The 26,374-nt window shown below is 44.2% G+C and overlaps 1 protein-coding gene across 2 annotated transcripts in view; it reads right to left on the reverse strand.

Annotated features, from left to right (window-relative positions):
• The window catches only part of MMD2 (monocyte to macrophage differentiation associated 2), a 341,543-nt gene that overhangs the window by 121,748 nt on the left and 193,421 nt on the right, over window positions 1-26,374 (reverse strand). For both annotated transcript variants that reach the window (XM_078665015.1, XM_078665014.1), the window contains exon 3: window positions 11,175-11,335. In XM_078665015.1, the coding sequence (XP_078521141.1) occupies window positions 11,175-11,335 (161 nt within the window). The remainder of the gene's footprint in view (window positions 1-11,174; window positions 11,336-26,374) is intronic.

The following is a 26,374-nucleotide window of genomic DNA, read 5'->3' on the forward strand; positions in this document are numbered from 1 at the left end:
GATGATGATTATGTGCGTTAAATCAACAATTATGCAGAAAACACTGCATCTGCAAAATCGCATAATTCCAGTGACCCTCTTTATGCTAAGCCACAGTGTTATTTAATTAAGGTACTTAATATGCAGTGGAGTTATTGCACAAAATAATTAGAATAACAAAAGTAGCATACCCAGACTCTGGTGTCCCTTTGCATCCTCAAAACCAGGATCAGAAGGTACCGGACTCAGTGCTGCAAGGTCATACTGATTGCAGTAGGCGTTCTATATAAATATGTGGAACATAACATGACACTTCCTTTGATTCCAATGACATCACACAATCTGTGACCCAAATGAAAGATCGCTGTGCATTATTTAAATATGTTTAATCAAGACTCAGGGCCCTGGGTTATTCATAAATTCTGACTGATAACAAGAACAAACAACCAGCTGCATAATCTAGTGCAGTGATACACACAGTACGGCCCAGGGGCCACTTGCGGTCCTCGTGTACTTCACATGCGGCCCTCCTGACCTTCACATGCGGCCCTCCTAACCTTCACATGTGGCCCTCCTGACCGTCACTTGCGGCTCTCCTGACCTTCACATGCGGCTCTCCTGACCGTCACTTGTGGCTCTCCTGACCTTCACATGCGGCCCTCCTGAACTTCACATGCGGCCCTCCTGACCTTCACATGTGGCCCTCCTGACCGTCACTTGCGGCCCTCCTGACCTTAACAGGTGGCCGTCCTGACCTTCACATGAGGCCCTCCTGACCTTCACGTGCGGCTCTCCTGACCTTCACATGCGGCCCTCCTGAACTTCACATGCGGCCCTCCTGACCTTCACATGTGGCCCTCCTGACCGTCACTTGCGGCCCTCCTGACCTTAACAGGTGGCCGTCCTGACCTTCACATGCGGCCCTCCTGACCTTCACATGCGGCCCTCCTGACCTTCACATGCGGCTCTCCTGACCTTCACATGTGGCCCTCCTGACTGTCACTTGCGGCCCTCCTGACCTTCACAGACGGCCCTCCTAACCTTCACATGTGGCCCTCCTGACCGTCAACTTGCGGCCCTCCTGACCTTAACAGGTGCGCGTCCTGACCTTCACATGCCGCCCTCCTGACCTCCACAGGCCTGCTGAACAACAGCACTGGCCTGATGTAATTTCTTGAGAGAGCACTACACATTCAGAAAGATGTTACATAAATGGTTAAGTGATTGTTTACACTTAGTGAAGTTAAGAAAAGAAGCAACTAAGGTGTCCTGTACTACTAACTTTAGCAACACATTTACTTTTAAGATATCTAACATTAAACGTGTACAGACTATGATCAAAGCCTCTTCAAATTTCATAAAAGTGCATTTTGTGAACAAGGAGAGACTTTTCATCTTAGTACATCTGATAATATCAGTGCCTTAAGAAGTATTTTTTTAACCCCTTCCACGCTGATGACGAGCTCAGCTCGTCATGAGGTACACCTCTCGTACGCTCATGACGCGCTGAGCTCGTCATGAACCGCGGGATTTTTAAAAGTTCAGCGCACAGCGGGAAAACGCGCCGTGCGCATGCGGTTAAAGTGATAGTTTTTAAACATGAACGTAGAAATGTTCATGCTCCTCCCACCCTGACAACAATGCAATAGTGAACTAAGAGGCAAGTCAGTGAGTCATCAGGATCATGAGGCCCCCGTGTGGCCTGGGTTGTTATTAGGTTTACATTATAGTTTCGTAAAACAAACAGAGGGGAAAGCTTTGTTGAGCGCATATCACAGAACTCGAGTATTTCAAGGTACTCTTATGTGATAATGAAGAAAAAGGAGCCAAAGTGAAATGAAACAATTGCCTAGGATCACACAATTTGGTCATGTGGGAAAGCTGGGATTAATCCCAGGTTTTTTGGTTACACATTGCGCAATTCTATGTCATTCCAATTCAATAATCAATCTACTTCGTTTTTACACTTGCCTATCCCAAGGTAGCGATAGCAAGCAGAGAAGGCTTACCCCAAGATGTGGTAGAGGGGTGGTGATTCAGATACTGCATCACAAGGTATTTTCAAATATATGGCTTTTACATGGACAAGGGGCTTACTTTAGAGGGCAGTACATGGAATGAAATCCTCAAAATAACTCTATTGCTCATTGACCACACCATGTACATGCTTTGCTTCGCCTCTGACCACCTTACCCTGTTCCCCGCAAAATCCCTCTCCTAACATGCTGGTATCAGTGCAGCCCTTGGGCACACCACAGAAAATACCTTGTGGCCTCTGAGAAAATGTTTGCGAGTGCCCATGATCTTGTGAAAGGCATACTTATTTTGAACACTCTGTAATCCGATTGATTGATTTAAAAAAGTGTAACCTTACATTGCATCTTGTATTGTGGTGGTGGGAGTACAAATCAGGACATCTGATCCCATGCACTTGTTCAAGATTTAATACTTATGTGCTGTGTAGACTAAATATTTATTGTACTGTTGCATATGAGCAGAGCAAGTGGAATTGTTCGGCAGGCGAGAATCAAATTATACAGCCGGGTTGACTAAATTATGCAGCAAGAAATGACAAATTATGTGGCATAAAACGGCATATTTTGTGATAGTAATACTTCATTATTTTGTCATTTTTAGGTTTCGCCTAAGCGAAAGCTGCGCACTGCGCAGCTTTTTCGCGCAGGCGAAAACCTAATGAGAACAGTAGAGTGGCTTGGGAATCCGCCCTCTGTTCCATTGGCTAGCTCCATAAATGGAGGCTAGCCATTGGAACAGAGATCTGTCCGTCATGGCCGGACCAGATTTGTGGGAGTTCCCGCGATTTCTTCCCTCCGCAACGTCATGCGGCCGTGGGCGGGGTTTATTCTTTTTGGTCATTCCGCGGCCGACCGCCGCCGGAGGAAGTCCAGGTGAGTGCTTGTTTTTCCTTGCCTTCCCGCCCCCCCTCCCGCTGTCCGTTCCCGCCCCCCCGCTGTCCGTGCTTCTTGTTTTAAATGTGTGTGTTCGTGGTTCTGTGAAGCGCTGCGTGGACTGCAGCTTCATTGCGCTATCGTTGTTTTCTCACCCCCTCTCTGTGCAACAGTTATTCATAGGGCGTCCCTGTGGCAGCGAGTAGTTATCAGGGTATAGCACACACACGCCCGCCCTGCGGTGTGGAGAGGGCCGGCACCACGCCCGAGTGCACGTTGGAGCTCCCCTCCCCCCGCACCTGGCAGCGCTCGGGCTCAGGTGTGCAGGTGACGCTCGCAGGAGCCTGCTCTGCAGAGCGCTCGCCCGGGCGCGTCCGTCGGAGGGACAGGGCTGCGGGAAACAGGTGGGGTGGGGGCCTGTGATTGCACAGGGGCCTGAGGGCCACGAGACTGGCGAGCCGCCCGAGTCCAGGGGCGTGACGCAGCCCTCACCCCACCCCTTCAGGCCAGTGGCGTCAAAATTTGAGGGTGCCCCCCCCCTGTAAATTGCATGGAAGGCGCCCCCCCATGCTCAAGGCTCAGTCAGGAGCTCAAGGTATGCCCATGCACAGTGCCGACCCCCCGCCGCCTGGAGTTTGCCCCCCCCCTGCACCGCGGGGGCTATTGTTCCGCCACCGTCTTCAGAGGCGAATACTTCTGGGGCCCTCTATTAGCACCAGGCCACGGAACACGGACTCAGGAGCCCCGCATCACATTGTGCAGGGGGTTGGACATCATTTTGTGCTACGCCATCACCCTACTCAAGTGTCGATGCAAAGCCCCTAGAGCACTAACTGAATCTCAGGAATCTGCGCCGCCCCCCCCCTATTTTCTGGTTTGGTAGTCAAAACAGTTATCAATCTTATAATCTTATTAATTGGGGTCGAGTGGCCCCTCACATCCTTGCCCCTGGCGCCACTGCACCTGCGGCACTATTGACAGATACGCCTCAGGGGAGGAGGCGATGTCTTTACATTGTCCCCACTCATTTCTGCCTCACACGACCCTCTGTCTCTCTCAGCCTCTCACCTTTGCCGCTTTATCTTTTCCTCACCCCATCATACCTTTGCCTCATCCCTTTCTACCTCTCACATCACCGAAGTGTATGCTGCTGCCTCCCTTCTCTTGTGTGTAGATTCACTTCCTTCTACCTCAATCACATATCGCATAAGTGCCTCATACCTCTACCTCACTCTGCCTCATTTTTCTCCCACTCTTTTCTGCCTCAATCTCGCCTCTTCCTTAATCTCCCTCTCATCTCTGGCTCATTCTACCTTACACCTGCGCCCTATTAATGCTTAGGTGTCCACCTCCCTCAGGAAGAATCACTGCCACGTTATTTCCCCCCAAACTCTGCCTCATAAGAACCCCCTCTCCCCTGCCACCCCCCCCCTCGTGCTTCATGTGTTCCCGACTGCCTCTTCCCTCGGCGCTCCTTCACCCTCCCATTGCAGCCTGCTCTGGCGCATCTCTGTTTTTCTCTCTCACCTCTAATTACATTTCCCTCCCTTCCCAAAATCGCTCTGCTTCGTTTTCCTTGGCCTGTTGTCCCTTCTTGTTCGTGTTTCCATTTCCACATGACAGCGCCTCCCTTATCCCTCCCCTCCATCTCGTGTGTCGATGTATCTATCTCCCGCCCCCCCTCCCCACGGCTCTGCACCTCTGTGGTCTCCTTCCCGGCCCCTCTCTCCTGCTCCCCACACATTTCCCTCGGATGCTCACATGGCCCTCGCCTCCATCACTTCCCAGAGTGGATGGCAGGGCAGAGAATCCACCCTGTAAAAGATGCACAGCTGTTTTATTCCCCGGAACCAGCCCCTCACTTTAAAAACAGCTGTTCCTGTCAGTCAAAAGGAGTGGTCAACCTCTGCCATTTACAGCAAACATCTGTAGCACAGAGTGGACCGGTAACAGAACCGTGCAGAGCGTGAACCGAACACACAATGCGCCTAGAGACGTTCTGGTACCCACCATCTGCGCTATATACCCACACATTAATGTATCCATCTAACTTGTCAACTGAAAATATATCTGGAATATATTTGCCTCTGATTTTAACAGATGCATACGTGATTTGGCTGGAGAGGTCTCGCCTTTCTCTCCAGCATTACTTCATTCATCCATTCAAATAAGTGACATCTGTTTTTAGCGTGTCCTGTGACTCGTTTGTCTTGTGCAACTCTCCTCGTGTGGCTGCCGCTTTATGAGTCTCTCCAGGCAGCGAAAGTACCACTCCTCGCCCTTCCTTAAGACCCTTCCATGCTGCTGGCGTGCCTGTATGTCCTCTGCACCTCTCACTGCTGACGGCAATCCTTACTGCTCCACCCTTGACTGCTTGCACTGTACAATGTGCTGAGGAGCCCCCCCCCCCCCAACCCCCCTTGACCACACATGTGCATTCACATGCAGGTAGCCCCTCTTCAATTCTAACTCCTCCGAACTGTCCGGGTTTTTCAGCAAACTGCACTTTGAATTCTGGGCCTTGTAGTTTTTCTCACTGAGCGTATACGCCTACAACTTCATATAGAGAGGAGTTTGCTAACAGGAATGTTCATCTGTAACCCTAACAAACTGTGGGCACGCCACATTTGATGCACGGAGTTGAATGGAGAAACAGCAGAGATTTCATGATTTGCCGAGGATCACGCGGATAGGACAAGTGTAGAAGCCGAGACCTAGGTCTGCAATAGACTGACCTGACAACGCGATTTCTCTTTTCAACCTGGGCCTCACAACACCCAGAAGTTCTGTCACAAATACGACTCCTCTCCTCCCTCGTACACACAAACCCAGCAGTTTCACCACAGTTCTGCCTCCTCTCTCAAGGCCACCGAGTACAATCAACTATAGACAAACAGGCGGTTTTTCGTTTTAATGTATGTCCAGATTTGTGTCGCAATGTATGGTGGTGCAGTGTATGACTGGGCGTTCGAGACCAAGTGAGTTGGGAAGGGAGCATGTATTGTATTGCACAGTCTTGAATACACTACCTCCTACAGGGACGCCTGCTGACTCTCCTCTTGATACTCTTCTGCAGGAGTAAATGCACAAGCCAGTTTTCATCGTAGTGCAAAATGATAACTGAAATAGTTGCAATACAAATCGCATTTGCGAGAGATTAAGCTATTGCCATTGTAAATAACAATGCCATTTATTTATCTGTTTTCAAAACCAACACATAAATAAAAAGTTTGTCATTCACAATGCCAATAGCTCAAACTTTTCCAAAGGCGAAACCGTTGCATTGTAAATGCTTGTTACACTTGCTAGCACCGTCAGCACATAGGCGTCTCCTTATTAATACCAGTTTCACACCCAAATATAGCTTAAGCAAAAAGAAGGTGACCACTCAAAATTTACGAAGGGCCTTCCACTGCGCGGCAACACATGTCACTGAGTTTTTAATAACTTTTGATCCGTTTGAGTCAGACAATTTATTTAATTAAAATCCGCTGATTATCAAGCCGATGATGGATTATGTGGCAAATGCAGCAAATCCATAGTTATGCAGAAACGGCACAGTTGCAAAATTGTATAATTCAGGTGGCCCTGCAAATAAGCGCATTTCACGCTTTAGATGCTATGAGAACAGCTCATGCTGTCCAGATTATGGATGCATATATCATTCCTCTGAATCCCTCTCATGTATGAAGTATATTATAAAGGAGAGTAAGTTAAAAAAAATACATAAACACTATGAGGCTTCATCCAATGAGTTGACATGTTTAAAATGTTAACCTAAGTAGAATGAAATGAACTAACATTCTTACTTTCTACTAAGTGCAGTTCAATTGTTGCATTCTTTTGTGAGTCACAGCAAGAAACTAGTCATTGCATTTGATTTAATTAAAAGGAGACTTAAATGGGGGCTTGGACATGGAAATAGCAATCATTAGAGAACTGTGAATCATCTGTGGGCTATTGTGGCAGAATTATGGGAGTTATCCCACCATATCTTCTGAGGACTGCCAGACCTCAAGCTGGCTCAGTGCCGGAGAACATTTACTTCTTGGCAGTGGCTATGAGGGATGCATTGGTACTGTAAGGGATCAGCTTAAATTGTTAGTTGGACGTCAAAGAATTACGCCAATAGGCCTAGTTCTCAATGGTGCAAACTAGAGGGTAAGGGGCTTAGTATGGGAAAAAGTGACATACTGGTGGTGCAAGAGGCTTGTAAATAAGCCCCTAAGTTTGTGTAGGTTCTGGTATAGCCTTACTTCTGAACCCACCACACTGTTGAGTCCAGGTGCGTCAGACTCAGAAGCAGTACCAAAGCTCAGATACTGTGCAGTATTAGAATGGCGCACTTCATATGCTATAAATAACATATGTTATTATTACCAAATTAATAGTTCTCAAATGGGCCGTGATGGAGGACTGAGTTGGCTATTCCAGGATCTGAGCTCTTAACCTGCCGATGCCACGTTCAGTTCACTGAGCCATCCTTCTATCTTTAAACTTCATGCTTCTTCTTCAGCTTTGCTGTTTGGACTTGTTTACCTTTAGGTCATAAACAGGTATATCCTCCTCCTAGTTCAATGTGAAAGTCACACCCCCTCACCTATCAGACAAGCCTAATGTGCAGAATATGAAAAATTATACTTTAATGAATATGTGTTTTCTTAGATACTCACTTTGGGCCCGATGTAGGTAATTGTGAAATACCTAATTCTAACTAGCGAATTTTACCGATTCGGTATTAAGAAAACTGTATTTCAGATGTAGGTAACATTTTGGTAAAAAATACTGAATCCTTAATATTCATTATTACGAATCGGTAATTGAGATTCGGTAATAAGGAATACCTACTCATTAATTTCTATGGGATTGGAGGCCCATAGGAATGAATGTGAAGACATTCAGTATTACCGAATCGGTAATACCAGGAGGTATTTCAAGGGTGCCATGTTGTCCAAAGGATACACTGTTGCACCCCTGAAATGTGCATGGGTGCACATGTGGCACACATCCATGCCCTAAGGGCATGGATGTGTGCCACATGGCACTTCTAAAAAAGCAAGAAAGTGCTTTTTTAAAGGAATTAAGTAATTACCACCAACTTGAAGTTGGTAATAATTACCGATTTCTTAAAGCCCAAAAGCACTCTTTTATGTACTTTCTACATTGCATTTAAGGAATTGGTATTACTGATTCCTTAAATGCAAGGGCATTCAGATTCCTTATTACAGATTCCTTACCTACATCAGGAATGGATAAATACCAGTCGGTAACAGTGAAATTTACCGAATTTCACCGTTACCGACCGGTATTTAGCCACCTACATCGTGCCCTTTGTCTTAAACAAATAACCAGTATCTTTGATTGAAGGTCCAAATGTCTTGCCAATAGGGGCATGTGCATTTTCGAACCAACATATTGTATAAAAAATGCAAATATTCATAACCCTCTTTAATTAAGAGTATTCCGCGATCTTTTTTAAACTCTAAAAGTGAATATGATTATCAGGCAGCGCTGCGACACCCATGCAGCGCTCATTTGCAAAGCAGTGCTGAGTTGCTGACACTAAATTGTGGGAAAGCCTTAGTTCTTCCAACATGTAGTCTATAACGTAATAAACAAAAAAATTGCACAAAAACCCACATGGAAAAACACATTAAAGAGGCCATTCAGCTTAATAGATTTTCGCCGGAAGAATTGGTCTCTTGAACTGTATGTCAATGTGTGGTTGCAAGATTAACACTTTGGGCCAGAGAGTCAGTCTCCCCACTGTCTTGTCTAGGGGTTGAAGAGCTCAAAACCACCTTGGAAAAAAACTGATGTTACTAGACTACTGGAGAGAAGGTTGCTGGTTTGCATTTCCTTGCCTTTCTAGTCCTGATGCAAATGTCCTGTTTATGCATTTTTCTCCAGTCTGGGCTGTGGGCTTTTGACTGGTGCACCAGGGGCATAGGAGGAAAACTGCACAGCTCTCACTTGGCATTCCCCCATTCTCCAGTCAATCAATCAGGTGGCTTGTAAAGCGCAACTACTCACTCATAAGGGTCTCAAGTCAAGGCTGGGGGGGGGGGGGGGGAGCTGCTGGTCCGTTGAAGGTGCTGTGGTTCAGTCGAAGTGCTGTGGTTCCGTCAGTGTTCAGTGTAGGGTGGAAGCCGAGTGCTGGTGCATGCACAGTGGATCAACAAAAATTGTGCTGATCCTTTATGCATGCGCCAGTACAGTTTTAACCTTACCCTTTCATGACTCATCACCAAGTAGTGTGGGGTCAGTGAGCCTTCCGGACTACACCACACCAAGTGTGAAAAGTTGGTTTGTAGTAGCTTCCATGACTGATATATTTCCAAGGGCACCACAGGGCTTAAGCCTGAAGAGATGGAAGCTAGTTTTCCCTGCACATCATCATAAGATGGTCGGTAGTGGAGGAGATATTGACTTTGCTGGGCTGATGACCTTCTAGACCTCAAGGCTGTGAGATTGTCTGCTCGGGAAAAGGTTGATTGATATGATGGCAGAAAAAAGTCTAGCAGCTGCGCATGTGCGTCATTTCTTGACAATGAATATAGTGATAAGTATCACTGCCATTGGCTTTAAAGTGTTGCACTGTGTGCCAGTCTGACAAAGGCAGTCAGAAATCAGGTATTGGCTTTTTTTATGGTTATTCTTTTAAAGGTTATTGACTCAACAATTATGGCAGAAAAGAGAGAAGGCTAAGACCCAACACCCACATTAGTGAGCCGCCACTGCTAACAAAATATAGTGTTCTTTTATCTGTTTTTTAATTCCTTCTTTACTATATATTTTTACTTTTTTTTTTAGTGTCCCATAAGTTACATTGATATTTTATCAAAACAGGAATGTTGGATTGATATTTTATCCGAAGGATAATGAACCGAAATCGTGCTGCGCTGAATAATTGTATGGTCCTGTCATGCATAATATTGTACAGGACTATTGAAGGAGTCTTGCAGCTAGTTTATTAGTACTTGTTGTGCCATAAGGTGAAGGAAAGTTCTTACGTCTCTACCTTATTTCATAGTTCTCACCAGTGATCCAGTCATCAGCTGAACCGATGAACAAAGCCATACAGGGTTTGAACTGGAGGCACACCCAGAGCCAGTCTGAGGTGCACAGAAGAGTCCGGCTGCACAAATTCATGCTGTGAGCAGGAGCGGTTCGTGCAGGTAAGAGCAGTGGGGCGGGATGGGGGATTCGACAGATGAGGGAAAATTAATGATTTATCTAATTTTCCCTCGTCGTCATCTGTAGAATCTCCCCCAACCCTGCCCCACCGTTCTTATCTGTACGGGCCGCTCCTGGTTGTTGAATCTTGACAATAGCAGGAGTTAGGTGGAGCAGAGCAGGGTAGAGTTTAGTCTGCTACTCCATCTATTCTCACCTCGTTCCCCAGCCAAACGTCTGACATGCCCGATCCAACTCTATAATTTGACAGCTTATCAGTGGGTTTTCCAACAATCAGAGACTTCTATTGATAAATTGATCAGTTGAAGGGCCTCAGCTTTCTTGTCATCTAGCTGCAGTGGGTTGTCAGAATTAATCCTAAAAGGTTTACTCTCCACAAGTTTTTGGTGCTGCCTCAGATTTACACCTCCTTGTATATCTGGGGAGCGCAAAAAAGCAATGGGTGTTGCGGTGGAACGCCAACAGCCACGCCAACAGCTAACACCCATTACAGGCTCCTTTCACGCATATACCTGCGTGAATGGGCAGCATATTTATAAAGCTGCGTTAAGCCACAAAAAGTGACTTAACACCACTCTGTAAGTATGGTGCAGGGCATACAGCCACCGGAGCATCAAAAAAAGTGACACTCTGGTGACCCAAGAGGCTTGTACATTTTCCCCAAAGTGTCTTGGGTTTTCCCCTTGCAACATGGCCCGAATAGGGTTTGAAATTCTGAATTATGAAGAAAATTGAATAAAGCCTTCTGACTCTCATCTCAACAACCTAAGATTCTGTGGGAGACAAGAGGCCCTCAGACTCTGACCGGGAAGTATCTAGGCTACCCAAAATTTCAGCCAAGGTCCGGGTACATATACTAAAAAGGGTGAGACATTGAGAGGATGGTGTGTGAAGAGGGTGCATGGCTTCATGCATGTGTTGTGTTACCATTTGATGGAAGTGGGTGATTGCTTCTCCTGCTACCCAAAGAAATGTATACTGCAAAAGCATATTGGATCACATATAGTTATCTCCTGACATTCAAAACCAGATAGAAGTAGTCATCTCATACTCAAAGTATAGGCTTACAAACCACCCTGATTTCCTCACCTGAGGTGTCCCTTCTTCCAGGAGATTGTGTGAAAGATGGTGGAGACGATGAAGAGGCTGCTGAGGCCAAGGCCATAGATCCACGCTGAGAAGGCCTCCCATTGGTCATCCGACAGGAAGTAAAGGACTGTGCTGCCAAGGATGCTGGGAATAATCCAAAGCTGGAAGGAGAGAAGAAACACTTAGTGCGGTTGTATAACAGTTCTGACATCCTAGGGAAAAGGAAATACAATAAAAACAATCTACATGAACAAGAACTGTGCTGCAGTGTGCATCTATAATCTATAAATAAATCAACATGTCTATACATAAAATTAAAAATGTGGTTACAAATTATACATATAATCAATGGCCCATGTGAAGGATGCTTTTTTTTGCAAAGGTTTATGCATTGAGCCCACAAAAATATGGTTATCCGAAAACTGTACCTGCTTAGTCCTACTCGTTTCCCCTCAAGGGACATATATAACTGCTAATGACATAATTGATGACATCACAGATTACCAGTAGCGTTCAAGGGTCAAAGTCTTACACTTCAGCATCTGTAAAGTTTCTCATTGTTTTAACTGACTCAGTCTGGTGCATGTGTATGTTTTAATGAGATACAATAGTGGAGTACTACCATACTTTATGACTGCCTGTCTACATATATTATGAAGTTATTACATTACAAAGGAAAATTATAAGGTTTACTTAGAGAAATATTATATCCATTACCATCACAAACCGTAAACTCCTTTTTTATAGAGAAATGGCTGACTATATTCACAAAGTTCCACAATCCATTATATTCAACTGGCAACAAAGCAGTTTGAGGGATTTCCCTGAACACTTTGAAAGGCTTAGGGTTCTTTCTGGTTCACCTCCTCTACAAATACCTAGGGGGATATTTACAATAAAATGTCAGAGAGCGGTGTTACTCCAAAATTGGTAACACCGCGCTCCAACATTTTTTAAATGCAGGGATGCGACATATTTACAAAAGTACGGTGCACCCCTGCGTTTCCCCTAGCGCTGGCACTAAAAAAGCTGCCTATCGCCAGCGCAGGCACCCTTGCGCCATGTTGCACTTTCCTGCACATAAACAATCTTGAAAGGCGATTTGCTGTTTCTATGTGTGCAGCAGAATCCCAAGACCAGGTTTTACCTGGCCTTAGTCTTTGGCGCTGCCCCATCCGTGTAAATATGGGACAGCGTAAAAAATCAATGAGTGTGGCGGTGGAACTCCCACTGCAACACCCATTGCACTTCCCTTTCAAGCTAAGCGCAACGGGAAAAGGGGCCTTATTTAGTGAGAGGTGATTGGGGGCTCATGATGCCATGGACTGTGTGCTGCACCTCAGTAAACAGCTTCTTTTATGTGATGCATATATGCAGAGGACAGCCTTCATGCCAGCCAGGGTAAGTGGTACGGTCTTTAAATTGTCTTAAAGCAAATTAACTCAAATCTCTTGGTTGACAACAGTGCCAGCATGGATCATCAATGTAAACTAATAGCTTCCTCCCTCCACAGAAAGGGACTGGTAGCTTTAGGCAGGGGCAATGCCCAAGTCAAGGATACATGTGAACCTTTGACTTGTTACATCGAGTAATAAATGATGGCTCAGAGGAGGAAGTGGATCCCACCTTCAAGAGGATACTTCAACAGTAGGTGGAATTTAGGACAGTAATGATCTGCTTTGCACACCTTTTTCATTAGCTGCTGGTTTCATTGCAGCCTATGGCAATGAAAGTGACACAGGGCAGTGTTCATGTGAAACACAAATCTTAGAAAATGTCAGACAAGGTCCATCAAGGCTGAGATGGGCAAGATTTTGGACCCACAAGTGATTGTGCATTTCCTTTGGCCAAACCTTGAATTGATTATTCAAGTCTTTCCACAGTAAAGGCCCATCTAGTCACTGGGATCCATTGCCCATGTACATGTGTGTGTGTGCCACTGCAGTGTTCATTAGGAACAGTGAGTGTGCGGCTGCACAAGATCATGCTTCTCTTAGAGTGTCCTTAGTCCCAGTAGACCGTGACAGCTAGCATACACCTGAAACTGTTCTTATGTGTTGGTTCCCTGTTTAGCCCTTTCTCCTTCCTGTGTTGTCAGCTGTCATATAACAGCAGGGCCCCTGGAGATAAACCACATCAACATTTTGGGATTCTTAAGTCTATGAAAACAAGAGAGAAATGAGAGATACTTCTCCCGAATTGGGAGAACTTTACTTTTGAAAACGCAAGCACTTTGGTTGGATCTGACATTGTGCTTTTGTATCGAAAGGGGCTCAAATATTGGGCCTCTTAACCCAAACTATCACAATTCATCTTGATGTTGACAAATCCCTTCACATTGTTGATCAGACTCAATGCCAGGAGCTGAACCTTTGGTGGTCGTTGCTTTCCAGCAAGCTGAGGACAAGCCTAGATTCCTGGTACATCTTACTGCGGTGACCTTTGGTAAACAAGGAGATGAACCTCCATCTGAGAAGAGGAGCAACACAGAGCACTGGGAGGCATGTACAAGTGCCATTTGATTACAACAGGAGGATGAATCAAGGAACAAGGACTATTCGAAGTGGTAAGACTCTAGCATCCCAGCTGACCTTCTAATAAAACAAAAATCAAAGAGCAAAGCATTGCATGCCGCAAGGCGCCTCACTTGCTCACTTGGGAACCTGCACCGTCCATGACCCCCATTGCCCAAAGGAGAACATATTGGCCTTTATAGCCTCATGGGGGCCAGCAAGTTTTGGAACCTTATACCCCGCCCAATGTTGTGTCTTGACCTGTTGGCTGGAACTCATCACTTTGACTCTGGAACCATTGCACCATCTCAATATCCCTAACAGTTTTGCACGTATAATTCCTTTAACTCCTACACTGCAATGATAGGGTATTTATCCATCATAAAAAAATGTACCGGGTATGCCTGTATGAAGAATATATTTTACAGGCATAAGACACATATATTAAGGGAAGTAACCTTTCATTGTATGCACAATCTTTATGCAGACCCTGGAAATAGCGTAAAGGGGTTGTTGTTAATATCGCGGCTCTCATATGATAATAATGCATGTTACATACAGAACAGGGCAGAAAATGAAAAATGTCCACTGCTCTGGTGCACACATCATAATCACCTAGAGCCTCATTCTCAACAGGGGCGGCTAGCAACTCTGAAAATCGATGGGGCGCAGTGGGTCATAAACTCACTGGTATGTTGCCTTTCTCAATTCCCCTCTCCCAACGACGAGCAGGAAGTAAGGTGGTTTACTTCCTGCTTATGAATCCAGCCAGTCCCAGAGCAGCTGAAAGCAACTCCAGGATTGGTTGTAGCAGGCTAACCCAAAACTCATTTTGAGGCTGGGGGGGCCTGAGCCTGCAATGCCTCGGCAGTTTTACAGCACTGGGAATGTAGGCTTTGAAGTGCGCATGACAGATTGGCCACGCACACTGAGCAGTCATGCATTACACAGGAATCTGTCTGCCCCGCCCCCTCATCACGCTTGAGCTAGCTCAGCCGGCGGCACACAGAATAAAAATATGGTAATGCCAATTATATTATTCTGTGTGTACCTGCCGGGCTTGCATCAGGGGGGTGATGCTCCTCCACGTCAACGGAGGAGCCGCCGCTGATTCTCAAAGAAATGAGTGAATCTGTAGCTGGAGTTTAATAACCTAGCCTGGGTCTAGACTTATTCATTTATGGAACTCACATGAAAATATTTAATTCAGGATTTCACAAAACGTGTTCAAGTCACCTGCCATACTTTTTGCTTTTCAGGCGTAGTTATAGAAATGTTTCGTGATTTTTCTTTTTGCGTGTAAAAATATAAATGCTTTGACCCTCAAAAAAAAGAAAAGAATGTATGCATGCGTATATATTTTTTTCCTCCAAGGTTAAATTATTTCTCAGGATGAGAAGCCCCTTCCTCTACACACCCACCAACATTGTATTGGGCACTCGTTCCCATCCCGGAGATGGATTTACTCCTGCACTTATCCATGGTAAATCTATGACCATTTCAGGGTTCCAAATTGTTCGTCAATAACTATAAATGTTTATGGGTGTTTACAAATGTTCAGCACATACCTGCCCTGTAATGGCCGGTCCCTACCTACAAGTGTAGGTTGTCTCACACAGAACTCCTACATTTGCACTCATCTTCAAGAATGATGCTCAGGACTCTTGCCAATTTAGTACTTCCCCCAAGTCTACTGGCGCAGGACCCCTGTTAAATCTGTGGTAGATTCTAAGTGAAGGCAATCTTTTTTTATAGCCTGGAAACTCAGTAGCTGAGGCTTCGGTCACTCAGGTACCCAGTGTTGTACCAGCACAGAACCACAGGTGTGGCCTTATACAGAATGAAGATGCCTCTACTACTAAATGGGGATTTAAAGGGTTTATTAGTTTCTTTAGAGGTAAATGAATGATCTCCTATTAATAAGAATCCACAACAGAAAAATAGAGTCACTTCAAGTGAGGAAATCCCAGCAAGGGTCTATCCTATATGAAGGGCCTCCTTAAGGTTCATTGGTGCCTGCATTTTGGCTGCACTGCAGATAAATGCAAAGAAATCATTTCCCAGGACAGCTATTTCAGGAACCGCCATCAGGAAACAGAGTTAGTTAGAGAAGATCTTTCAGGAAGACACTTGAAAAGGATACCCCCAAAGCTTCCTCCACAACAAGCTCTCCCTCTTGGTTGGAAGTTCAGCTGAAGTTGATCCAAAAATACTTCCTAATTGAAGTAAATGTCATACTTGGGTAATGTAGGTAGCAAATGTTGGAGAGAATGCTAGTTCCTGATCTCCTATAGGCACATTTTCTGGACACGCCCAAAGATTCAATATTCCAGGGCCTAAATCCACTGTGAAATTCACACACATCTTAAGCAGTAAGTTCCCAAACATCAGAGGCTAAGACGCATTTCGAAAAGGAGGAGATTCCTCCCTTAACTTTAGTGGATGCAGCCAACAAATGTATCGTATCACAGTTGATGATGATAATGAAATTAGACTTATAATGCGCACAGCTAATCAGCAGCGTGTCCCGGCACACTAGCCAAAGATCAGAGGATAGTAACCGTAGTTCAAACCTGATTAAAAAGCCAATTTTTTAGCCTTTTTTTAAAGGCTGCCAGATTAGAAACATCCCACAGATCTAAAAGGAGTTTGTTCCAAGCAGTGGCACACAAAAAAGCCAATGATCTACCTCCTGTTCTAGTCTTCCTTATTCTGGGAATCACTGCCAATAGGTAATTGGCAGATCTCAGATGTCAAGTGGGAGAATGGAAGCTAGCTCTAAGGTACACAGCCCCCGATTGGTGAAGAGCCCCATGTGTCAGCACCAGCGCCTTTTCACACCTCATATTAGAAATTGCGGTCAATCACAACAGTGAATCTATGGAAATGTAAAGTGAGAGAAATATGAGGATAAAGAGTTTGACACATAGGATCCAGCTCAGAGAACCACTCTTTCAGAACATATTGGCTCCGTTTGATGATCTCCACCTAGGTAGGGAGGCGCAGCACAAAGGATAATAAATGCCCATGCAGTGTCCTGACATTTATAATATTACCAAGCACATACCAAGAGAAAGATAGGTCCCACTAGCTTGAAACAGGCAAACAGACTGACACTTAGCAGCAGCCTGGCAATATGACTTTAGAACCTCTTGCAACAAATTCACTGCACCAGAAATAGAAAACTGACCATGGAAACATTGCCCACCAAGACCCCAAAACTTTGCAGTGTCTATGATCCAGACCGTATAGTGCAAAACTGGGGTCAAGCACTACCCTGTTTTCTGTTCCCCAGATCTCACCCAATTCTCCTCCTGTTTCTATCAACCTCATTTCAGATCCACATTTCCCACTTCTGCAATGGACACTCAGGTTAAATGTGTTGAGTAGGGTTACTATTTCCTATGTACTGTAAGCAAGTAGGGGCAAGGGCACATTTCTGGTCCATGGAGAGTCTCCCACTGATCTGACCTTGTCAACCAATGCAGCACCAACAAAGTTCTCAGGTGGTAAAGACTGCTGAGGCACACCAGAGCTAGATGTGTGAGGGAAAATATTCCCTGGAACTAATATGAAATTAATTAAAGCACTAATGATAAAAGGAGCTGCATTTTCTTAAGGATGTTCCTTAGATTTGAAACTTTGTGACCTATTAAAAACAAGTTATTCCTTTCCTGTAAATGCACAATACAATTCATGTAAACAAAAAATAGAAGAAGCGGAGGGCTAGACATATCATAGCAAAGCTGCTAAATTGTATTTTCTTTAACGAGGACCTTTGCTCTTTTGATTGAAACTTTATCAAGGGAGTTGCAAAATCAATGAAGTCACCTAATGAAAGCCAACAGCTGCACCGTAAGATACTACTGAGGCAATGTTGTCTCGAGCAGAGACGCTTCAAAGCATTGGCAAAGTAGACAATTGTCAAGGAACCCCAACTTCCAAGGGCTCCCCTGGGAAAGTAAACGTTCACTTTATCTAGGTCACCTCTTTTTATTTCGATTACCCCAGCCTTTCTACTCCATGCCTACTTCTTCCTCTGAATCTCTCTGTCTTTGCCCAGTGTCATTTAAAGGAGTTTGCGGGCCCTGGAAAGGCATATTTCAGCTTTTTATCTTATTAACCCATTTCTGAATTTTAATTCGGCATCAGATGTGCTTCAATAAGCAGAAACTGGGCAGTAACATTAAGAACAGGGGCCTCAAAATATGTCTAGCCCAGACTCTCCTCTCATCATATATCTCTGCTTTATCACTTCTTCTTCTCCCCCTACTTCTCCACTTTGTATATCATCATCTCTCTTTCTGCAGGCACAAGATCAAATAAAATATGATTTTTCTTAAGAATATCGGGGTTCTCAGAAGTTCTTTTGCAAGAGTTGATCAGTTCTTAATTTGTGTCTGTATTTGCAGGTGGTGGGCACTTGCACTTATTTTATTAACCCAGGCTTAGTATGGATCATTAGGTGTTGACTCGGGTCAAAAGAGAGAAGAGGCAGAGACGGAGGAAGAGAAAGATAGGAAAACAATGACAACGAGAGAGAGAGAGAGAGAAAGAAAGCAGGGATGATAGAAAACCTGCAAGAGTAAAATAAAGAGACAAGAAGGGTAGGGTGATGGAAGAAAGAAGCATAAACGCTTGGAACCTTGGTATTTGGCTACATCAGTGATGGGCTCATAAGAAATACTTTTAGCCCGTAACCTTTTTCATCATTGGGGATTAGCCACATTGGGGAGCATTGGATATAAGCCACAGTTCTGAACAAAGTAGTTTCAACCACACACTCCATGTTTAACGTCCCAGTGACACCTGGTTGTAGTAAGTGAAGTGTACGATTTTACAGCTGTGATATTAAACATTTCAGAGACATTTTAAGGTAAGGGCAAAGTGGCCGCTGGCCCAGGGCCCTAACCTTTTTGGGGAACCCTTATAGAATCAGCTCTGTACAGCAGAGTCTTGCTTTGATGGCCTTGAATAATTCTTAAACAGATCGTTTTAAATACCGTTTTCCTTTCATTTATTTTTAAGGTGAGTGATGTGTGAGAGTCTATACAGACATTTTTCAGAGAAATGTTGTATTTATGTTTCATGCAACATCCGCAAAAAAAGTTTCTTAGATCAAAACAGGAACTCACATATAAGAAATGGGAGGGTGTCACAAGGAGTGTTTGCAGTAATATTAGTGAGTTGCTTTTGTGTTAGAATATTGAAAACTTGTCACTATCCCTGAATATTAGATGTAAACACATTTAGAATTTGGACGAGTGTGCCTGTGCAGTGTCAGTGACCTGGCCAAAGAGGGCATGAAAGAGCCGAAATTGGATCATAAATTCAAAGCTGTTCCAAAAAGAGACCCCAAAAATATGTTTGACTCAGGGTTTCCAAAATCCTTAAGATGTACCTGAAACATTTATATGTTAGTTATCGTGTTTACAAGAGCAGGCCTAGTGAGTGAGTGAATAGGGCATGGCCTGAATCTAGCACCGATGACATGCCTTTTACCATTTTTACGGATAACTTGAGGTAATGTAGTATGAAACTGGATCCCTTTTTTAAAACCAGGATTTCCAGGATTTTTTACAAAAATGTCTCTGGCAAGTCTACTAAAATCATTTAATCAAAGGAGGAAGGATGAAGCAGAGATTCATTTGGCTTCTGTTGGATATAGTGGAACGAATCACACGTCCTGTTCTTACGAGGGTCTAGGGTTCTTGTATGGTGAAGACCCTCATTCACATTAAGCATACGGTGCGGTATATATTGATTCTCCGCTCTGTTGTTAAGTGAGTAGTATCATCACTGGGTCTTTTATCACTTGAGTCTACAGAAATGTCATGTTGTCAGCAGAAAATGTATATCCTGGTACTTTCTGATATTGGAGACTGTACTTGTGTCTCATCTCAGTGAAACAGCAGACCACACCTATTCTGCACGAGTGAAATATGCATATGGAAAAAACCTTTGCCCCAGCCATTAATATTTAACAGTAATAATTCAGAATTCCCTAATTTCAATTAGCTGACTGACACCTGATCTGTCAGGGTGACATACTATATATAGCGCAAGATGCTCAGCAAGTCACATTACACATGTGGCGTGACATGCGTTGGGACCAGGCGCAGGCTGCGTCCCGCCCTGAAAGGAGCCCCAAGCGAAGGCCACACATTTCAAGAGATTTGTTGCTCCTGGGTTTCACTTCAGAACTACCTGTAAACCATGCAGTGCTTAATTTGATCCGGTGGTTTCCGGTGCTCGGCACTGGCACTTAATTGTCAAATCTGGCACTTATGACAGCTGCCACTGTTTTTGCAATGAAAAGATGAGCAGAAAAACAATAGTTTATTTATTAAATATACATTAAAAACAACTAATTCCAGCTGCCCAAGCCATTCTTATATCTTCGGAGGTCTTAAACAGACTGAAATGAAACACTTGTAGTAGTGTGATGGTAAGTAGTTGTGCTGGTGCTGTCATTGGCAGTGCTAGCCAGGGTGATGGGTGGTGCAAGCGGTGATGGCCTCTTGACAAGTGTGCTGGCACTTATGGTTTTACAAATTAATCATTGAAAACGTGTGAGCTTCTAGCTAATATATTTGGAATACAGACTATACTACTACAGACCTTACACAGAACATCAAATATGTACAACAGTATGACAATTACAAATAAACTAGAAGAACAAACTAATCACATTGGACAAAACATAGTGTGCAGGAAACAACAACCGTGTCTGTGCCACCAACAGAGCCAAAAGGGAGGCCATAATGGTGCATGAAAACACATATGCAACATCTACGTAGCCCCAAAAATAAAATACCCCTCACTCGAAACTGCCCAAATGTCACTGAACAAGCAAGTGGGGCAAGCGAGCCTGGAACAGGGGGTTACTCTCCTGAGAGAATTGTCAAAACAATATAACAAATGGTGCATTTTGTCCCTTCATTCTCATACAATTGGACCAAAAAGCTACAGGCCTGTCAGACAGCTCTGTGGGACACTTGTGGAAATGATGAAATTCATCACAGGATGCCTACTGTGGCAGACCTTTCTCAGAGATACCGAAGTGGCCACTTCTTCTAAAGAACACTTTGAAAAAGATGGGGCCACGCTGTTGAATTTCCAGTACAGTTTTCAAATAAATTGGCTAAAACGCTGCAGTGTTGGCATTAATGAAGGGGCACACATGGGCAAGACAAGGATTAGCTACTAAGGAGATACTCGAGTCACTCTTCCAATCTAACCTTCTTTTCATCTTTTCTCTCATGTTTCTTTCCCTGTGTCTTTCCTCCTTCCCATTACATTACTTATCTTCTTCGTTCTTTTGTGTTTAAATCTTTCTTTTTATGCCTTTATGTTCTCCTTCTTTCTATTTTTTTTAATTATTTCCATATTTCCACCCTTGTTCTATAAGTTTGATCTTTAATTCAATATTCTGTCAATCTTCTTACGTCTTACTTCCTTTTATTTCCGTATTTTCCCATCTTTCCTTCTTTCAATTTTCCTTTGCTTGGGTCGATCTCCTTTCTTTAGTTTCTCATTTCATTCTTTCTTTATTCCTATTTATTTCCTTCCTTTTTTCTACATCGTTTTCTGCTGTCCTTTTCACCTTTTTTACTTTTTCCTTCTCTCCATCTTTATTACTGTCCTTTCTCATTTTTCTTTCCTTCCTTTTACAATCTGTCATTCGGCATTATTCTTTCATTTGTCCTCTTTTCCATCCTATTTGACTTTACATTGTTAATTCCTTCTTTCCGTCTCTCCTTCCTTCCTTCACACCCCCATCCTTCTTTCTTTTTTTCCAACCATTCATCCGTTCATCTATCCATCCATGCACGCATCCATTTTTCTTACCCATCATCCATCCATTCATCTATCCACCCTGTCTTTCCCTCCCACCTCCCTTTTCTCCTTCCAATCACCCATCTTTCTTTCTTCTATCTACCTATCGTGCTTCTGTCTGTCTTTGCATCATGTATCCTTCCTTCCTTCCTTCCTTCCTTCCTTCCTTCCTTCCTTCCTCACTCCCTCCCACTCATCCCTCCACTTTCTCCCTTCCTTCCTCTAATATGTGCATGCATATAACTATACATCCTTCTCTGCGTCCATCAAACGTTGTCTTCTTCCAGCCATCCTTCTCTCCATTCATCCCTCAATCTGCGTCTCCATCCGTCTTTCCTTCCATTCATTGTCTTTCAAATTACCCAAGCATCGTTATCTCATCCATCCATCAATCCATCAATCCATCTCTCCATTCCTCCATCTTCCTTATTTTCATGCTCTCTTGTTTTATTTGTTCCCCGCCCCATTGCTCCATGCAGTATGCTATGTCTGTGGGATTGATAAGGTTCTTTCCGATTAAAAGTCAAGAGATCTATAAACAATAGTTCAAATGTGTTATGTTGCACATAACTCCCGACAGGTGCCCATTTCCCACTCAAGCTGCTACAGTGGGTGGTTAATGATTGTTCTGGCAAAACCCCATGCTAGCATGGCCAAGGGTTATGGTTATGAGATATACCAACCAGTCCAACCAAACTGGACAGCAGCTGTTCAAGTCATCCACAAATGGGACAGAAATGAAGAACAAACTTACATTCATCCATAACAGGATATACATTGACGCACACAGTGGAAAACATGAGAAACTGGGGAAGTTGGGGGGAGTTTACCAGTATGGTACCAATTTGAAACACCACGCACACATTAAAGAATAACACAACAGCGATAACATTAGCTCATTGCAGCCACACATATCCCATGGACAAGCCATCGGGCAACCTGCTGAGAGATTGTCGAAGCCAGTAGGAATGGCCTCGAGGAACCATCTCACAACACAAAAAGAGGTCCCAAACTGTCATGGCTGACACAAAGGACTGCACTTCAGTGCACACGGCACCAGTGATGCTAGCTTCATTCCCGCGCCCACTAACCCACAACTTACTGTACCCCCAGTGAAATAGCCAGGTGGCAAGTTGCCTTTTTTCACTAAAACATGAAACGGTCATCTCTACTTGTGAAGTACTCCCACGCTGTTGACTGCGCCACCATTTCTGGAACGTTAAGGACAACAAGGGGCCCCAAGTGAATTAGCATCGGACCTCGGGGAGCATATTTTGTGAAACAACAACGGTCCATGCAAAAGAATTATATGCAAAGCAATGAATATCGACTGAATCAGTTCTATATTTGGGGCGACATGTCCAGCCGGACAGAGGTCTTCAATTTTTTACTCAATTGAAATATTTCATACACAGGAATACCTTCAACAAATCACCAGTGTGGGGCACAAGCCTGTACCCAAACACAGTCAGATCAGTACAAAAGGTAAACAGAGGAAAAGAGCAGGGCTTTTCAAGGCAAAAGCAGCGATTTCTGTAAAGTATTGAGTGTACAGAAATATCAGTTAAACACCATTACATATAACATATAAATCAAGCATTTGTTTATGGTGTACAATGAGTCGACGGCGTTTCGGTCCCACTACTTAGTCATGGGGACCATCATCAGGACATTTATATTTGCCTTTAACATTATAAGCCTCTAATGCCGGGGGGGGGGGGGGGGGGGGGAAGGAAAAAGGTTACCCCGATCGGCACGGGCAAGGGCTAAGAAATTGATAGCCTGGGGAAGCAGCCCTGAATCGGGCGCTATTGAGGTGGGCCGCGCTTCATTGATTAAAATCCGCGGTACCAGGAGAAGACCGGTTCAGTCGGTAGTGGAATCTGTTTCCTGGTTTCCACTACCGACTGGAAACAGATGCTTGATTTATATGTTATATGTAATGGTGTTTAACTGATATTTCTGTACACTCAATACTTTACAGAAATCGCTGCTTTTGCCTTGAAAAGCCCTGCTCTTTTCCTCTGTTTACCTTTTGTACTGATCTGACTGTGTTTGGGTACAGGCTTGTGCCCCACACTGGTGATTTGTTGAAGGTATTCCTGTGTATGAAATATTTCAATTGAGTAAAAAATTGAAGACCTCTGTCCGGCTGGACATGTCGCCCCAAATATAGAACTGATTCAGTCTATATTCATTGCTTTGCATATAATTCTTTTGCATGGACCGTTGTTGTTTCACAAAAGAAAACAACATTTCTGGCACAGCCTACGGAACCCTGCAGGAGCTCACGTGGGAGGTCACGTGCAGGTTATACTCTTTCCCAGTGGCGGCTCCTCCGCTAAGACAAAGTAGCGTCGCCCCTCTGCTCAAAAGGGAAAATAAAATGATAATAACATATAATTATCATCACTTAATTTTCCCTATTGCAGTCAGTGGTGGGGCGGGGCTGTGATGGCCACTCCTTAAGTGTGCCTGAACTGTTTGGCTAGTCCTCTTGGGCCGACGAAACAGAAATGTGCACTTTGCATGTTCCTTCCAGGTTGCATTACACAGCCTGGTTAGGAACAGGCGCAGGCTCCCTGTTCCAGTCTCAGTGCCGATCCACGGTGCTCAGACCAATCACAACGCTTCATTGCAGTGTTGTGATTGGCTTAGGGGAGCCTGTGTGCCGGGCTCTTCCTGCTTCCACCGGCCAGGACAGGAAAATGAAGAGGACGAAGATAGAGGATGGAGGAAAGGCGGCCGCCAGCTGTTAAAGGCAAGTTCTTTTTTTAATGTATTCCTTCCCACTCCCTCGTTCCCCCGCCCCACCCACCCCCATCCGGAGGCAGCCGCTACAGCTCTGTCCGAACTCCATGATGAGACTGACCGCTCACGCACCTGCTCGCTTTAGTTTCAGAGGGTGGCAAATATGAACCTACACCCCAAACAGCCAGTGGTGTATTAAATTAGGAAGAGGCAATGGCCTCTGGATTCACTAGTGTGGCCTCCAGCTCGGTTCTATGTGTGGAACCAGCATTCCCAGGTTCTAAGTTCTGTATGATTGGAAAAGGCTGTGAAGCAGAGGTTGGATGTTTGGAGGCTGGACTCCCTGTTCATGGATAAAGCTGTATATTTCAAGTTCATCAAGCAGTGCTGTATTGTTCATGTGTGAGCCCTCACTACAACCAGGGAACACAGTCAGGAGTTGCCAGGCTGACACAGATTAACAATGGGAGCTGATGCCAAGGAATTAAACATGTCTTTATGTGAGTACATTCAGTGACCTTATGTTGGAACAAGGGTCCTTGTGAGAGTGGGCAGTCATGACCATGCACCTCGATGTAGAGTACAGGATACTAACAGGGGTCCAAACAATCCACAATGTGTGTGGCTTCCAATGCAACTGGCACTTCTATGGATCTTGCAGCAATTCAGCGCTTAATTTGTGAAAGAATGAGTGCCGGTGCCCAAAGCTCTCCTCAGTACCAAGTGGCCGGTGTTATTAGATGTTGGTCGCCGAATTCCAAGGCTGCGTGGTCATGAATCCGCTTCATGCCTCCTCAATCATTACCAGACACACTCTGTCCCTTTATCTAACTCTTTCCTGCTTTCTCCCTTTGTGAGTTTTTTTCAGTCTGTCTCTTTCCTGTTTGTGTGTTTTTCCCTTTCTTGATCTCAGTAAATTTACAAAGAGGAAAAATAGGTACGGGGTTCTCAGAAATGAGTGGCAGTGGGCCCCACCAGCAACATTATGGCTCAAATTAAGCACTGCTGACGAGAATTTGCCTGAGTAGTTGTGACCGATGTTGTTGACAGTCAGAGTTCTGAGCTTAACTGAAGGCCTCAGAAGGACCACAAATTCAACTTATCCAGCCTGTGAAACTCTTGGTGGCAACAGCATCCTGCCTTACCCAACTCAAAGATTTTTTACGGGAGAAAAATTAATAGCCATGGGGCAAATGGGAAGAATATGTCAACAATCTTTTTGTGTTGGATGAAATTCAAAAATGGTATTCTGCTTTGTGTAACATGCCTTCCAAAAACCTTTCAGTTAAAAGATTACATCTATCTCTTATAAGAGATAATTGTCGCTATTTTCAAAATGGTTTAAATAAGCCGTACTCATAATGCATAGTATCCAAAAAGAAAGATTACCTTACCTTTCTCCGCTGGCTTTTTGAAAAAAGTTAATAGACACCTCTTGTAAGATCACTACAATGTAAGATCATGTTTGAAATAATAATTTCTTTCTACCCTTTTGTACCAAATCTTCAAATCCCTCCATAACATTATTCAATCTAAGGGAATTAAATGAAATGTAAGACTCGGCTTCATTTTGTTACAATATATTTTTTTCTGGACCCACAAGCACACTAGCCTTCTATGCAGAGTGAATTTTTCATTTTAAGTTTGTGCATAGATTTAAAGAAGTCAATGTTAAGCTACGATCTCTGAAAAACATAGATACACAAACAATCATCAATCATCAGTCTTATCCTTCTGCCTTCTAACTCATTGCAGGATAATCCACCGTTAACAGATCCTCTGGTTTCCTTTGTCCTGTGGCAATCATCTATGCTGGTTTGGTGGCCTCAGTGCTAGCCTTTCTGATTCCCATGATTGGAGGAGAATGGTTATCCCTGGTGTTGCATGACCCGAAGAACCTGTGAAGAATCCTGGGATTGGCAAGCATTCTTTATTTGCTGCTCTGTGCATTACATTATTTCCTGAATTTGGTGCTCGCTTTTTGCAAGCTGGGATTTAAATGATGCACATTATGTGACTTCTGGGGGCTATAAAGCGTGTTTCACTTTGTCCTCCCAACTTCCTGATCTTATGCGGTCCCCCGTCAGTCGTCTTTAA

This window comes from Lissotriton helveticus, chromosome 10 (genome assembly GCF_964261635.1).
Source record: "Lissotriton helveticus chromosome 10, aLisHel1.1, whole genome shotgun sequence".
Lineage (NCBI taxonomy): Eukaryota > Metazoa > Chordata > Amphibia > Caudata > Salamandridae > Lissotriton > Lissotriton helveticus.